The 17,102-nt window shown below is 47.8% G+C and overlaps 1 protein-coding gene across 1 annotated transcript in view; it reads right to left on the bottom strand.

The window, feature by feature from the left end:
- Positions 1–17,102, bottom strand: part of LOC129555128 (scavenger receptor cysteine-rich domain-containing protein DMBT1-like) — a 97,137-nt gene that overhangs the window by 50,610 nt on the left and 29,425 nt on the right. The window contains exons 10-19 of the mRNA XM_088841978.1: positions 15,971–16,009; positions 13,287–13,434; positions 10,298–10,488; positions 9,437–9,466; positions 8,746–8,787; positions 7,289–7,606; positions 4,514–4,540; positions 3,523–3,840; positions 2,880–2,912; positions 607–639 (exon numbers count right to left, since the gene is read on the bottom strand). Coding sequence (XP_088698104.1) covers positions 607–639; positions 2,880–2,912; positions 3,523–3,840; positions 4,514–4,540; positions 7,289–7,606; positions 8,746–8,787; positions 9,437–9,466; positions 10,298–10,488; positions 13,287–13,434; positions 15,971–16,009 — 1,179 coding nt within the window. The remainder of the gene's footprint in view (positions 1–606; positions 640–2,879; positions 2,913–3,522; positions 3,841–4,513; positions 4,541–7,288; positions 7,607–8,745; positions 8,788–9,436; positions 9,467–10,297; positions 10,489–13,286; positions 13,435–15,970; positions 16,010–17,102) is intronic.

Raw genomic sequence — 17,102 nt, 5'->3', positions numbered from 1 at the left:
ACAGAGGATGAGATGGTTGGATGGCATCACTGACTCAATGGACATGAGTTTTCATAAGCTCCGGGAGTTGGTGATGGACAGAGAAGCCTGGTGTGCTGCAGTCCATTGGGTTGCAAAGACTGAGCTGAACTGAACTGAACTGAACTATACATGGCGGGCGGTGATGGGCTGGTACCTGTTGTGGGCACCTATTACAGGACTGTGCCCATAGGAGGCAGATGAGAATGGGCAGATGGACTGAGCCACATTTTCTTCGAGTCCCTTGTCACCCTCCTGCCTCCTCTGATCTGGGCAGATCCACACGCCCCTTCCCAGCTGCTGCTTTAGTTAAAAAGTCAGCATTTCCAGGCATTGGCCATACTAACGCCACGCCCCTCAGCGAGGTGGCGGTGGGGCATGTGAGGACAGAGGGGCTCCTCGGGCTGAGTCCCGGCCACCCCACCTTCTCATGGGAGGGGCTGTGGCGGGTGTGGCTTGGGCATCAGAGGCAGCCCCTCACCCACACTAAGCCAGCCTTTGTGCCCCATCCAGGGCATACCACCTAGCATTTCCTCTGATGGTTCTTTTGGAATGGAGTTACCATGTCAGTTTAAAACAAGCAGCTACCTGTTACATGATCCTGAGCTGCTGTGGAAAGACCTAGAAGGAAAAAAAAAGGGAGATAATGCTGACATCAGGAGAATTAGTCTCATCTACAAGTTAGCAAAAATGTAAAGGGTTTCCTTAGAAATGTCCATGTACTTAGGGCAAATAGAGAAAAGTGTGACGGTGCTGACTGAATGTTCTCTATGGTCCCGGAGCAGGCTAAAGAAGGCTACAGGTTCTCCAACATGCCTCTGGTCGTGGGGTGGGGTCTGGTCCCCTCTCTGGAGCCTGGGTAGTCTCTGTGGAAGCTCTGGCCAGCAGAATATGGCAGAAGCTGTGCTGTGCCATAAGAGACTGTCAGCTTCCACTTCCTGTCTCTGGGAAGATGGGCTTGCTCATGGCACCCTGAGCCAGCCCGAGCCACTCTGTAAGAAGTCTGATTCCCCTGCTGGAGAGGCCCTGCAAAGGGGTCCCCTGAGACCACCTGGAGAGGAAGCAGGCCCTTGGCTGAGCCCCCACCAGGACCCCAGGCATGAGAGTGCATCTGTCCTGGACTCTCCAGAACAGCCACTGGGTGGACCTGCTCTACACTGTGTGGAGCAGAAGACTCTCCCAGCCGAGCCCTGCCCCAATTCCTGACTCACCAAACCGTGGCCTATAATTCAGTGGTTGCTGCTTTTAACAACTACATTTTAGAACAGCAAGAGAGGACCAGACGGCTCCTTTCATGCAATATGGTGGCAGTGGTTTAGATGCTAAGTCATGTCTGACTCTTGCAACCCCATGGACTGTAGACCACAAGGCTCCTCTATCCATGGGATTTTCCAGGCAAGAATACTGGAATGGGTTGCCATTTCCTACTCCAGGGGATCGTCCCAACCCAGGGATCGAACCCGAGTCTCCTGTATTGCAAGCAGATTTTTTACCGCTGAGCCATCATTCACGCAGTATGGTCTTCCCCATTTCACCATCATCCATGTAATTTTCACTTTAGCTGAATTACATAAATGGGAACACTACAGATGAGGCTTAATTTGAATATCCACTGCCCTTGACCCCAGCGCTGACCCTTTAACTTTAGATGGCCTTTCTCCTCTCACTCACGACCCCAACACACAAAGCTGGTCTCCCTCCAGGAATACTCAGAACACATTCAGGTCTTCTTCAGGCAGATGACCGAGTCAGATGCTCCTGCTAACAACTTGTGCCCTGTGGTGTTTTCCGAGGCTGTGTGTGGACAGGATTCAAAGGGTGAGAGATGGGGCTTAAAATTCCAGTTTTAATACTTTCTAACTGAGTTATCCTGGGTAGGCTTCTTGATCTCCCTAATCCTCAATTGCAGGGATTAAATAAACAAATTTATTCAGACACCCTAGCATCAGGCCTGCTGCTTTGTAGATGCTTAGGAATGTCTGTTGAAATGAAACAAAACGCCTTTTCACTACCTTCAACATCATTTCAGAATCAACACATCATGTGGTGTTTGACTTTTCCAATCTTCAGTTTTTATTATAGAAGAATATCATTCAATAATTAACTTAAAAAACTGTTTGAAAACAAGCAAAAGATTCCCAGGAGTGTGTCCTTTGGGGTCAGACTGATTAGTATCAAAGCTCAGTCCCCACATTAACTCGTTGAGTGATCCTAGGAACGTTACTTAACCTCTCTGCATCTCAAATGACTCTTTCTGTAAAAGAATATTTAAAATGTCTTTTTGCAGGTTTCCCTGGTGGCTCAGATGGTTAAGAATCTGCCTGCAATACAGGAGATCTGGGTTCAGTCCCTGGGTCAGGAAGATCCTCTGCAGAAGGGAATGCCTACCCATTGCAGTATCTTGCCTGGAGAATGTCATGGACAGGGGAGCCTGGTGGGCTACAGTCCATGGGGCTGCAAAGAGTCAGACACGGCTGAGAGATAAACAGTTTCACTTCCTGAAGATTAAAGTAGTAGCCTGAGCTAAACGTCTCCCCTGTTTTGTGTTAGTTTTCCTCTGGTCTTTGTGTAGTTGGGGCCAATCAACGGATGCGGTTTATTAGATTGGTGGTCAAGAGCCTTGACACCTGTGTTTCAAGTCCACTGGCTACCCCTGGGAACATTACTAATTTTCTGTATCTCAGTTTACCTATCTGGAAAATGAGAATAATCAAATAATTTACTTTTAGAGGCTATTGTGCAGATTAAATAAGTTACATAGGTATAAGTCCCCAAAACAGTTCCTGAAAGCATTTATAAGTATTCAATGTTATTATTATTATTATATAAAGTTGCCTGAACAAGAAAAAATATGGACGTACCTGGAGGTGTGGGAGGAGGCAGGTCTTTGGAATCTGAATGCACAAAAAAAAGACAACAGGTTACTCTCTTTAGTGAATCCAAAGTTTGGAGGAGGTAGTGTAGCAAGGGGGCAGGTGGGGATGAAGCGGGGAGGACCACGGTCTTTTTGGGCCCAGGACTCAGAGCACTGCTCCTGGGTCATTCCAGTCCTTCGCCGGCAGGGTCCTTGCACTCAGAGGGTGGGGTAGAGCATCTGGGTCAACTCTGCCCCTGCCCCGGTCACCAGGGCTGGATTACCTGTGGCCCCTCTTAGGCAGGATCACCTGGATCATCTGTTAAAATGCAGGTTCCAGCGTTCCTTCCCAAACCTAGTTGATCACAATCTTTGGGGGTGGGGTGGGGTCCAGGATTCAGCAAGGAGGCTGTGGGGGTGCCCGTTCACACTAACATTGAAAGCCTCCTATGTGCAACTTGGGGCTGCCCGGGGCAGGGCGTGTGCCTGGGCCAGTGCCTGGCACACAGTGGGCACTCACGGATTGGCTGACAACAGAATGAGCAGATGGATGGTTGGATAAGTGGTTGAAAAATTCCACCTGGGACGCATAGCTTCACAAGTCTTCAACCACAACATCTGAAGTTGTAGCCCGAGAGGGGAGCGGCTACCTGAGCAGATGACCCCGGCGTCCTCGTGGTGGCCACAGTTGTGCTCCGACCAGCCTGAGTGGGCACACTGGCCCAGGTGGCGCTCCGCCCCGGCGCACTGCAGGTTGTCCAGGAAGATGTCTCCAGCGCCCGGGCCGAAGTGGGCCTTCCCGAGGGCGGACACGGCCCGACCGCACCCCAGCTGCCGGCACACAACCTCGGCTTCGTTCAGGTCCCACAGGTCATCACACACGGTGCCCCAGGCCCCCTGGTGCAGGACCTCCACGCGTCCTGAGCACCGTCCTGAGCCGCCCACCAGCTGCAGCTCCGGCCAGTCCCCTGCAGAGAGGGGCCTGTGAGTCCCCAGGAGACGCCTGGAGGTCCACTGGCCCCAGGCCTCGGAGGCCAGCAGGATGATGCCGGTGTGCAGGAACGTGCCCTGTCTTGACCCTTGGGGCCTGTCCCTCGTGTTTCTCATGTATGTCTGAGTTGCATGCAGACTGTGGGGCGTTCAGCCAGTGTAATGTCATTTCAACAGTGTTTGAGGTGAAACTGAATGCCTTTCATGTTACACTCTGATGATATGGCTGCAAATCAAAGAGATAAGGCTCCTGCCTCAGGAAGCCTGCAGTCAATTTGTTAGTTAAACACAGATGCGAATGTAATGCTTTCTCACACCAGTACAAGGCCATGAAAAGAAAGACTCCTCTTAAAACACTGAGAAGGTTCTGGTCAAGGACAGACTCAAGGAAATGCCTTTGAGTAAAGGGAAAGCTTTTGCAAAAAGACCTTGAAGTGCCATTTCATGCCTGTACCTATGTGTCTCTAACCCACACACATAGAGACATCATCACCTGTAACAATATCAAAAGGAGTAATTCCAAATAACACTTTTAAATGGCATCTTAAAGCCATGAAAATATCAGCAGCTTAGACAAAGAATGAACTGAGCCCAGCAATAAATCACAAAGAGCTGATATTCAAGTCCCATCAAAAAAAAGGCATGACCTACCTGAGCTGTTAGATGAGTCTCCCGCATCTGTTTACATAGAGAAAAATTATGTCAGTCTTTTTCTGAAATCCTGACTTTTATAACCAACAGCAGAGATTTTCCTTACATCCTTATAAATGATTATTCATCTGATACAGGAAAAATGAGTCCCTGTGAATACCACGGTATTGGGAGAAACAGATTCAGCTATAGACATAGGAAACTTCTTGCTGGTTGTTGGTTGGCTACTGTGTTATAAGAAAATGGTCAGATGGATGCGCACATTTGGGATGATATGACCTAGACTGCTGATTGTGTAGCAGATGAGTTTCACATTGGGGGCATCTCAAGGTAGCTCAAATGGTAAAGAATCTGCCTGCAATTCAGGAGACATGGGTTCAATCCATGGGTCAGGAAGATCCCCTGGAGAAGGGAATGGCAACCCACTCCAGTATTCTTGCCTAGAGAATCCCATGGACAGAGGAGCCTGGTGGGCTACAGTCCATGGGATCACAAAGAGTCAGACACGGCTGAGCGACTAATACTCCACACTTCAGATCTGGACAGTCATTCCCCAGAACATTGAAATTTAGGAATAAAAACACCCCATGAGGCTGTAACTGGGTTGGATGTGCCACAGATAATAAAACACCTCCAAGTAAGCAGATGGGTGAGTGAATGCTCCAGCAAACAAGACAGTGTTTTAAAATATGCACCTCCTGGGGCTTCCCTGGTGGTCCAGTGGCTAAGACTCCACGATCCCAGTGCAAGGGGCCAGGTTCAATCCTTAGTTAGGGGACTAGATCCAACATACTGCAACTGAGAGTTTGCATGTCATGTCTAAAGATCCAGCACACTCCAAGGAAGACTTCAGACCCCTAGTGCCACAGCTAAGACCTGGCACAGCCAAACAAATAAAAATAAATCAATTTTAAAAAGATGTGCCCCCAGTTAAACCACCTGATGCAAAGAGCTGACTCACTGGAAAAGACCCCGATGCTGGGGAAGATTGAAGGCAAAAAGAGAAGAGGGCGGCAGAGGATGAGATGGTTAGATAGCACTACTGACTCAGTGGACATGAATTTGGGAGATAGTGAAGGACAGGAAGCCTGGCGTGCTGTGATCCACGGGGTTGCAAAGACTCGTACACGACTTAGTGACAGAACAACAACCAGTTAAAAGTCCCAGGCACCGACTCCGTCTCATGTGGCGCGTCTGTGAACAAGTGCTCTTTCAAGTTCTAGTTACCGAATCTCTCGAATCACACCAGGTATTACAGCTGCTAGTTCACAGAGATATCTTGCTATTGGAAAGGGCTATTACGAGATCTTCCAGAGGTGATTAACTCACTCTAACTGTTCACATCTAAATATATATATATATATACATTTGACGTGGACCATTTATAAAGTCTTTATTGAATTTGTTACCATATTGCTTCTGTTTTATGTTTTGGTTTTTTGGCCACAAGGCATGTGGGATTGGAGCTCCCTCACTGGGGATTGAACCATTACCCTTTGCCCTGGAAGCTGAAGTCTTAACCACTAGACCGCTGGGGAAGTCTGTATCCCAAAGTACTTTGGAAAGCTGTCGCGAGGCAATTACAACCAGCCATTTTAGTTCACTGATTCTCTGGTGTTAGATGACTGAGTGAGGAAAATGGTAGTAAAAACTGCCAAAACTGCAGCCCTTTGTCAGGTCCTGATGCTCCGAAGGACACCTCGAAGGAGCCCTTTTGCAATCTCGCCAGAAAGCAAGCAGTCTCCTCATTTCACAGATGAAGAAACTGAGGCTCCAAGAGCTTAAGAGTCGATCAAATGCTGTCTGAGGGTCATCGCCGGCTCTGAGATCCAGACTCAAGTTTGCCCAGCTCCTCAATCCTCCTTAGATTTACTACATTGGATGCCCCTTGAAACAAAGACCTTTAGAAATACTCCTTAAAAATCCCCGTAATTAATGTTTTTTCATATGTCTGTATGCAGTAAGGCACACATTCCTTTGGTCATTCTTACTCTCAAATTAGAAAATTTTAAGATTTTATTCTGGGAATCAGTTAAAATCTTATCTGTTCAACCAACTTAGAAGGGATAAGTGAAGTGAAGTGAAAGTTGTTTAGCTGTGTCCCACTCTTTGCCACCCCATGGACTATACAGTCCATGAAATTCTCCAGTCCAGAACCCTGGAGTGAGTAGCTGTTCCCTTCTCCAGGGGATCTTCCCAACCCAGGGATCAAACCCAGGTTTCCCGCATTGCAGGTGGATTCTTTACCAACTGAGCCACCAGGTCGCATGGACTGTAGCCTACCAGGCTCCTCTGTCCATGGGATTTTCCAGGCAAGAATACTGGAGTGGGTTGCCATTTCCTTCTCCAGGGGATCTTCCCGACCCAGGGATTGAACCCAGGTCTACTGCATAGCAGGTGGATTCTTTACCAGCTAAGCCACCAGGGAAGTCCTAAAGGGATAAAGCAAACATCAAATGCTACATGTTTGAGGATCCTGTGTTCAACCTGGATAGTGGCGGTTTAGTCTCTAAGTCCTGTCCAACTCTTGCAACCCCACGGACTGTGGCCTCCAGGTCCATGGGATTTCCCAGGCAGGAATACTGGAGTGGGTTGCTAGTTCCTTCTCCAGGAGACCTTCCTGACCCAGGGATTGAACCTGCACCTCCTGCTTAGCAGGCAGGTTCTTTATCTCAGGGCCACCAGGGAAGCCCGTCTTCGGCCCTGGCTGACTCTGAACTCTAGCAGGGTGGTCCTGAGGCCCTTGGGTTGTGACGGCAGGAGGGGAGCGGCTACCTGAGCAGATGGCCCCAGCGTCCTCGTGGTGGCCACAGTTGTGCTCTGACCAGCCCGAGTGGGCGCACTGGCCCAGGTGGCGCTCCGCCCCGGCGCACTGCAGGTTGTCCAGGAAGATGTCTCCAGCGCCTGGGCCAAAGTGGGCTTTCCCGAGGGCGGACACGGCCCGACCACACCCCAGCTGCCGGCATACGACCTCGGCTTCGTTCAGGTCCCACAGGTCATCACACACGGTGCCCCAGGCCCCCTGGTGCAGGACCTCCACGCGTCCTGAGCACCGTCCTGAGCCGCCCACCAGCCGCAGCTCCGGCCAGTCCCCTGCAGAGAGAGACCGGGTGAGCATAGCCTCCTGGACGCATGCTCACTCCTCTGGGGACAGCTGAACTCCTCACCCCACACTGCTGCTCGGGATGGAGAACTCAGTAAAAGGTCAGTCAACTAGTCACGAAAGTAAAAAACAAAACTGTCACTAAAGTGACACGAAAGTCGCTAAAACTGTCAAAACAACATTTAGCCTAAACATGCATTAAATGAACATCTGTTGGGCCAGAGCTATAAGCCAACCTGTGTTGGCTAAATGCAGAAAAACAGAATAAATTGCACAGTGATTTGTGATTTTCTGAAGTGCTTTTGTGTGTGTATATGTGTTTGTGTGTTCACCTACAACTTCATAGTAACACAGGAAGATAAGCCAGTTTTATCTCTGAGGACACTGACAGCTGGAGAAGCAAAGTGCACGCGTGTGTGCTAAGTTGCTCCAGTCGTGTCCAGCTCTTTGTGACACCGTGGACCACAGCCTGCCAGCTTCTCTGTCCGTGGGATTTTCCAGGCGAGGAGACTGGAGTGGGTTGCTGTTTCCTTCTCCAGGGGATACTCCCGATCCAGAGATCAAACGTGCATCTCCTACAGCTCCTGCATTGCAAGCAGATTCTTTACTGGTGAGCCTCTGGGGAAGCCCAGAGAAGTAAAGTGACTTAGCCTAAATCCCATGTCTGGTCAGCAGCTGATCTCAACTCATTTCTCCTGATTCCGAAGTTCACTATTTTTCTTCTCTCTGCTATTCTAGCTCACTGCCCCTGGAATGCCTCTGGCACTCTACTCACTTGGAACAAGTCTATCAGTGATACAGGTGTGGGGTTAACAATGAGCAAGACAGGCTGTAAAAAGAAAAGGCAGAAACCCACTGGAGGGTGCTTATAAGTTGCTCGGGCTTTGATGACTCAGAAAGGTGCTGAAAAAATGAATTCTGCTCGTCCTAGGATCCTAGAGCCAAAAGATCCCAAGAGCTCTGAATGGCCCTGAAAAGTCTACACAGAGTCAGCGGGCAAATATTTGCCAGTAGACGAACCACTTGCAGTCGGTCCAGCCTCTGCCTATGAAGCAGCTACAGATGCAGACATAAACAGAGGCACCCAGAGGCAAGGACAATGGGTGTGTATGTGTGTTCCATGGCTTACCTGGTCTTGCTGTTACCATTCTGGGTGTTGCTGTTGGGATTGCTGTGGATACAAGAAGACACCCTTGAGCAAAATGGGAGGATGCAGACAAGTCTGAGTTCAGCCTCCACTAAATGCCAAAATTCTGGTCGAATCATTTTTCCTATCGTCCTTATACTCTGTGACCTTCGAAGTCAAATTCTCCTTACAGGCGAGTCTCGATGTTGGCCAGGGCTGTGAGATCCAATGGAAGTAATATTCCCTCCTCTGCCCAACCATGGAAATTTGGCATTTACATTGTGCCGTTTTGTGTTAAAATACATTCACCATCAGTGCTTTTCTGGGGAAAACAGCTCTTTCTTCTGCAAGCTTCTGCTTTAGGTTTTTGTTATTAACTTTCCCTGCATGTGGAGTGTCTGATTAGATGCCTTTCATTGTCTTTGATAAAAACAAGGAATTAAGGCAATCAAATGGATAATTTATCAATATACAGTACCCAATGGTTAATGTGTGTAACCTAGTTCTACTACTGTCTTCATACTTGTGTAACTTGTGTAGACAGACTCTCTCAAATAAGGTGGATTTACAAAGGAAACTAGGAAACATATATAAGAGAGGTCAGACTATGACAGTAAAAACACCAGGAGCAGGGGCAAGGGAATAAACATGAACATGGAATAAAGATTAAGCAATGTCTGTAAAGGTGACTCACTGATTAGATGTGGGGTCTGTGAAACAGCATCTGCAAATACAAGAGAATCATCATCAGTAATTGTTAAATGCCAATCCCAGTGACTTCCCCTGGCCCACTTTGTGACCCAGAGTGTCTCCTTTGTGTTTAACAACATGTTCCCCAAGCTCGCTCAGTGAGTTCCCCTGGCATTTGCTAAGATTACAGAGATGTATGAGCAGCTTCCTGGACACAGAGGATGCTAGAACTCTTCACCAGTTCAGATTCTTTCCTTTTTGTGGTAAACAGTAAAGGACCCATCGCTGCACGTCCTCGGGACAACTCCTCTGTCCATGGGATTCTCCAGGCAAGAGTACTGGAGTGAGTTGCCATGCCCTTCTCCAGGGGATCTTCTCGACTCAGGGATTGAACTCGCATCTCTTACATCTTCCGCTTGGCAGGTGGGTTCTTTACCACTAATGCCACTGTGCTTTATTTGTCCTTGGATTATGTCATGTGTTCGTCTTGAATTCCTTCTACGTTGTACATGAGACTCCCTCAGGCTGGGATCACACCTTCTTCTGTAGACACCCACCTAGTACTCAGAGTAACTTCAGCAGTGGCTTCCTAGTGGGCTGCCTGACATCACATGGTTACGTGAGAACAGCCCGTGATGAAGCTGCCAATTACTGAGCATTTATCATGCGTGTCATTGTGCAGAGGGCTCTACTTGCGTCTTTTCCGGGAACGCTCACAGCAAACCTAAGAAGTAAGGCTCTCTTCTCCCCATCACACAGGGACAGGACCCAGGCATGGAGAGGCTGAGTCTCTCGCCCGAAATCCCAGAGTCCCCAGGCAGACAGCCCAGCTCCAGATCGCCTTCCCTTAACTACTCTTTCTTACCTTTGGCTTCAGAGTAATAATACGCGGCGAAGCGTTTCCCCATGTTGTTGTAGCTTCGGTAGTACACAAGCGTCAGGGAGCTGGAGGACGACGAGTAGGTGAGATAGGTTCCAGAGCAGGTCTTCCCCAGGGACTTTGCTGAGGATGGAGGGCCATCCAGGATTTCAAAATACTCATTGGTGCAGTCCAGGCTGGGGAAGCAAGCACCGTGGAAGCCTCAGTCTCCCCCCACCTCAGTGGATCTCAGAGGTCTGCTGTGAGGCAGACTATTCTGCTGCTATCAAGAGCCTGGGGCAAGATCAAAAGGCTGTCATCATTCAAACATAGTGTGTGTGTGTGTGTGTGTGTGTGTGTGTGTGAAGTCCCTCAGTCATGTTCGACTCTTTGCCACCCCATGGACTGTAGCCTGCCAGGCTTCTCTGTCCATGGAATTCTCCAGGCAAGAATACTGGAGTGGGTGGCCATTCCCTTCTCCAGGGGATCTTCCCGACTCAGGGATCGAACCCAGGTCTTCTGTACTGCAGGCAGATTCTTTACTGCCTGAGCCACCAGGGTGGGCCCAAACATAGTAGATTCCTTTTACCCCATTTTTTCTGAGAGCCATTACCTTTGGGGATGGATTTTAACTAGAAGAGGGGAGAGAAGCCTGGAATAGTAGGTGTAACCCTGATAAGGCCTTGAGCACCCTGAGGCCACAGGTACCTTGAAACCTGGGCCCAAGGGCAGGGCCAGCCAATGGGCAGCCACTAGGACGTGGACCCAGGGACCAAACAACCTGCATCCAGGCTTCAAGCAGCCGGCCTGCCCAAGAGGGAGGGTCACTACCAAATCGGCTCAGCCGGCTTTGTGGAAGTCATCTGATTTTGTTGTTCCTTATTGTGAAATTTGTACAGAATGCGGGAATCAGAAAACCATTTTTACATCTCAGCCTGATGAGATGTCTGTTCCAAGTCATATTTTGATGAAGCAAAAGTCAAGAGCAATAAATACTTTTTTTCTGAAGGTTAGTTTACATAAGACATTCACCTATGAATGATATCAATCCTGACAGTTTACAATATTAAAACTTAAATGTTCCTGTTTTATTAGGTCTGAGGGTTCCATGGAATCTGTATCTTCAACCAGCAAGCTGAAATCCATACACACATACTATCAAGCTCTCTCACACCCCATCACACACACACAGACACACACACACAGACACACACACCCCTATACAAAGTATACAAGGTGAATTTCATTTTAACTATGAATTCATGGGCACAAAAATAATCATATTTCTAACAAACATGTGGAAACCAAAATTATAAAACAGTATTATCTATAATAACTCCAAAAAGAAAAAAGAAACACCAACATATACATCTAACAACACATATGCAAGACCTGTTTGCTAAAAATGGTTTTTGTAAAAAAAAAATTAATGGATATCACCTGATGCAAAGAGTCAACTCATTAGAAAAGACCCTGATGCTGGGAAAGACTGAAGGCAGGAGAAGAAGGGGACAACAGAGGATGAGATGGCTGGATGGCCTCACCAACTCAGTGGACATGAGTCTGAGCAAGCTCCAGGAATTGGTGACGGACAGGGAAGCCTGCAGCCCATGGGGTTGCAAAGAGACAGACATAACTGAACAAAAACAACAAAAGTACAAAAAATAACAGCAAATGTTGGCTAGGATACGGAGAAATTATATCTGTCATATGTTGTTGGAAGGAATGCAAAATGGCAGTCACTCTGGAAAATAGTTTGACATGTTCTTTAATGTACGTACTATACAACCTAGCAATTGATTCTCGATCATCAATCCCAGAGAAATGAAAACTTAAGTTCATGCAAAAACCTGTGTATGAATGCTCATAGAAGCTTTACATATAACAGAGGGGCTGGGAACAGCCCAAACATCCTTCACTGGAAGAAATGGTTATACAAACTCTGGTTTCCACACGATGGAATCCTTCTCAGCAATGACAAGGAACAAATTTTTGAAACAGCCAACAGCCTGGATGGAGCTCAAGGGCCTTAAGCAGAGTGAGAGAAGTGAATCTCAGAAGAATACTGTATGACTCCATAGATTGAAGGGTCTCAAAATTACAAACCTACATAGAACTGGAGAATAGTTTAATGGCTGCCAGGGACAGGGGCTGGGGTGGCTGTAAACATGCAGGACAAATTAGTTACCCCTTTGTGGTCGGGGAACGCATGCTCTGCTTCTAGATCAAGGGTCCCTGATCTCTGAGACCTAATGTTTAATGATCTGACGTGGAGTTATATAATAATAAAAATAAAGTACACAAGAAATGCACATGGATCATCCTGAAACCATCCCGCGCCATCTGTGGAAAAATTGTCTTCTATGAAGCTGGTCCCTCATGCTATAAAGGCTGGGGGTCGCTGTTCTAGATTGTAGTGGTGGACCTACGCGTGAGTACGTGCATGCTAAGTCACTGTTGTTGTGTCGGACACTTTGCGACACTGTGGAATGTGGCCCTGAAGGCTCCTGTCTCTGGGATTCTCCAGGCAAAAATACTGCAGTGGCTGCCGTACTGCCCTCAGGGATCTTCCCGACTCAGGGATCGAACCCATGTCTCCTGAGGTTCCTGCACTGCTGAGCCACTGGGGAAACCCAGAGGACCTAGCCACGGACATATACATGGGATAAAATTGCACAGAACTACACACACGCATAAGTGCAAGTGAAAAATGGTGAAAACCACCTAAGTCTATATTCCAGCTAACAGCATTATACTGACATCAGATTTGTGTTTTTGATACTATTCTACAGTTATATAAGATGTCGCCAGTGGAGAAAGAAGAGTGAAGTGAACATGGGACTCTGTTATTTTTGTAGTTTCTTATGTGTCTGTAGTGAGTTCAAAATAGAAACTTAAAAAGGAAGACTCTTGTAATTACAGGAATCAACCAAAGAAATAAACACCTGGAATCTTAAACCACACGGTGCACTTAAGGGAAGTCCTTCTGACTTACTTAAGGTACGGAAACGCCAGTCGTATGTGGTCAGATGCGTTGGCTCTGATTTCCCACACACACGTTATGTTGTCATGCATTTCGTTCCGAGGGGGATTCCTGATCGCTCCAGACGAGTTAGTAATGATTCTGCCACACCGAGATTTTCCTAAAAGCAGAGAGAGATTTCAGAATTTCAGTTTTTTTTATTGTTCAGTTCACCATAGTTGACATTCTTTTTCTTTCATTTTTTTTTTCCCCTCGAAAGGTTTCATGGGTCATTGCTTTGTTGGGTACATCACAGGATGTAGCAGAGGTATAAACTAGTCAACAAATTCTTGTAAATTTAGGAATTAGGACATGACATTAGGTCTGAAGTTCACAGTCTCTCTTGATCTCAAGAGAATTTTGCCACTGACATGTACTTTCTGGGTAGGGCAGTTATCCAGAATCAGCCTGAACTTTTCCCCTGGTTACTCCCCAGTAACTGCTGGTGAAATAGCAGGACTCTATGGTCCTTGCCTGCCCATCTCCCATGTCCTTCACCTGTCTTTTGTCTGCAGAAAAGCTTTAGCCAAAGACTAAGTTTAATCAGAGAAGGGAGAACATGCAGAAACAAAGAACAGTCAAAGGAGATCAAATAATAATAACGTATCATTAAGCAAAGTCAAGACCTTTAGTTCCTCCTCAAGGGCTGTAGGTAATATTCTGAGCCCTATCCTGTGAGCTGTCTCATAGACACTGAAACCCCCGCCAGGTGGAGAAGTCAACTATATGATGAGCAGAGTGCACCCATGGCAGAAGCTGCCGCAATTCTGAGAACTGGCCTCAGAGGAAACGGAAACAAACTGACCCCGAAACTGAAAATTAACTGTACCTAATGGGGGCGGGAGGAGAAGGGGACAACAGAGAATGAGATGGCTGGATGGCATCACCAACTCTCTGGACATGAGTTTGAGTGAACTCCAGGAGTTGGTAATGGACAGGGAGGCCTGGCGTGCTGTGATTCATGGGGTCGTGGAGAGTCGGACACGACTGAGTGACTGAACTGAACTGAACTGAATTAAATTGTCTAGTCCGTCTAGTCCAGGCTATGGTTTTTCCAGTGGTCATGTATGGATGTGAGAGTTGGACTGTGAAGAAAGCTGATCGCCGAAGAATTGATGCTTTTGAACTGTGGTGTTGGAGAAGACTCTTGAGAGTCCCTTGGACAGCAAGGAGATCCAACCAGTCCATCCTAAAAGAAATCAGTCCTGAATATTCACTGGAAGGACTGATGTTGAAGCTGAAACTCCAATACTTTGGCCACCTGATGAGAAGAACTGAGTCTTTGGAAAAGACCTTGATGCTGGGAAAGACTGAAGGTGGGAGGAGAAGGGGATGACAGAGAATGAGATGGTTGGATGGCATCACCAACTCAATGGACATAAGTTTGAGTAAACTCCAGGAGTAGGTGATGGACAGGGAGGCCTGGCATGCTGCAGTCCATGGGGTCACAAAGAGTCAGACAGACTGAGGGACTGAACTGAACTGAATTAATTTGTAACTGTATCAAGATGACACTGGTCAGAGCTGACTGTGCTGTTTCTGCATGTACCCTCCTCCCTCAGCCTATAAAAGCTCTTGCCCCCTGAGTGTCGGGGAAAGAGGAGTCAGCCTTTGGACAGGTGCCACTCCCCCAGCCTCTGCTGGCATCCAAGATAAGGCAAACTTTCCTTTCCACCAACTTTGTCTCTTTCTTGGCTTTTGAGCAGTGAGCAGCCAGACTCTAGTTTCGGTTACACTGCGTCCTATATCCTATAGCTTTGATTTTTATCATGTCATCAGTAATAATGAATAAACTACTCTATTTCACAATTAAGGTCAAGCTCACGTGGAGCTTCTATATGAGAAGATGGCAGTGCTCCACCCACTAGCATTTGTAATTTATTAAAATTAGACCACTGAAAATCCACTAAGTGGAAAGAAGTTGCCCTGAGTCATCCACCCTCTGCAACTCTGATTTGTTCTGTGTCCATCTGTCTATCCATGTGTCCATTTGATTCTCTACCTGCTTGTCTGTTTGTCTATCCATCTGTCCCATATTTAGTTCAAAATGAAAGGTGACAGCTGCAGCAACAGCTTTCTCCATCAGATTACCTGGTTGTGTAAGAAGTGGACCTACACTCAGCTGGCTCCTCCCTAGAAGGACCAGCCAGGCCCTCCAGGTATTACGTTATTCTAGCCCTTCAACTCCAAGTGGTGCTGAGAAAAGCTTATCCTGCGCTTCTGAAAGCCCAGGATACTGGCCAAAGCCGAGAAACCAAAAAAGGAAGATGAAAAAGAAAGGACAGAGAAGGACAAAGAGAGTCAGAGAAGGAGAGAGGGCAGAGAAGGCGTCCATTGTGGTGAAAGCCCTCTAAAATGATGCCCTGGGGTAGTGCCCTGGCAATGTGGCTGTGCTAATGGCCACAGGTCTGTCCAGCACATGTGGTGTCCATGCTGGGAGACCAGGAAGGCTGACCACACTTGATCATTTGGATTGCCTTCTTGGACTAATAGAAATGGAACTGGAACCTTCATTATTGGACAAGTCACTCAGAATGCAGGCTCAGAGGGGTGACTTACGCAGGGCAGTAGTATTTTGCTCAATTTCCTAGAAAAATCACTTTAGGGCCTGAGCTAGATGACAATGATCAGGGCAGCCAAGGACAACCTGGTCTCACCTGCAGCCTCCGTCTCCGCCATGACATCCAAAGGGGGACCTGTCAAACACAAAGGACGTCGTCAAACACAATGGGGTCGTCAGCTGGCACCGAGGGTGACACACCCACACAAGGAGCCTCCGAGGAGCCAGTGAGAGATACATCATCAGGGCCCCTCGCAGAACTCCTGAGCCAGTCTCTGGGGGTGGAACAGAACATGCAGGGGGTGGTCACGTGCAGGAGGGAAGAAGCACTGATCCAGATCTTTCAGACTTGGACGCATTCATTTTCTTGTCATGTTATCTTAGCTCTTTATCTCCAAGAGACACTGAGAAAAGTTTAATGGAGCTTCTGAAAGCCCAAGATACCAGGAAGAGGAGAGGAACAAAACAAAACAAAGGAAGATGAGAAAGAAAGGACAGAGAAGGATACAGAGAGTCAGAGAATGTAAATGAGATATTTTTTAATTTGGGAATTTAAGAAAACTAAAGATGGGACTGATGTTAAAGCTGAAACTCCAATACTTTGGCCACCTCATGCGACAAGTTGACTCACTGGAAAAGACTCTGATGCTGGGAAGGATTGGGGGCAGGAGGAGACGGGGACGACAGAGAATGAGATGGCTGGATGGCATCACCAACTCGATGGACATGAGTTTGGGTGAACTCCGGGAGTTGGTGATGGACAGGGAGGCCTGGCGTGCTGTGATTCATGGGGTCGCAGAGAGTAGGACACGACTGAGCGACTGAACTGAACTGAAAGATGGGACATTCTGGCTCCTGTAGTCAATTTCTGTGACCCCAGTGTGGTGAGTCATGAGGCTTCAATGCAAGTACAGGAAGAGGCACTGACTGACTGCTTCCTTTGGCCTGTGCTGCTCAGAAACGGGGGGTCAGGACCTAAGGTCACTGTCCCCAACGTCTCTCCAGCCAGCAACACCTGGCCTAGAACTTCCTAGTGGAGACTGTCTCCGAGGACCAATCCGTTCCCACCTCCTGAGGCTGGGATGTGACTGCAGTTCTATCAGACCTTGTCCACTCCGCTCTGCCACGACTCACCCTTCAGCCAGGAGCTGGCCAAGGGCAAGGCATTAAGGGACCAGGGGTTTGATAAAGGAGAAGGGGCACAGGGGTGGAAAACTCCAGGTACTGAC

This window comes from Moschus berezovskii, chromosome 12 (assembly GCF_049115385.1).
Source record: "Moschus berezovskii isolate FMDL1 chromosome 12, NW_MosBer_1.0, whole genome shotgun sequence".
Classification (NCBI taxonomy): Eukaryota; Metazoa; Chordata; class Mammalia; order Artiodactyla; family Moschidae; genus Moschus; species Moschus berezovskii.
Note: the sequence above shows the minus strand (reverse complement) of the source record. Positions and strands in the feature narration are given on the sequence as shown.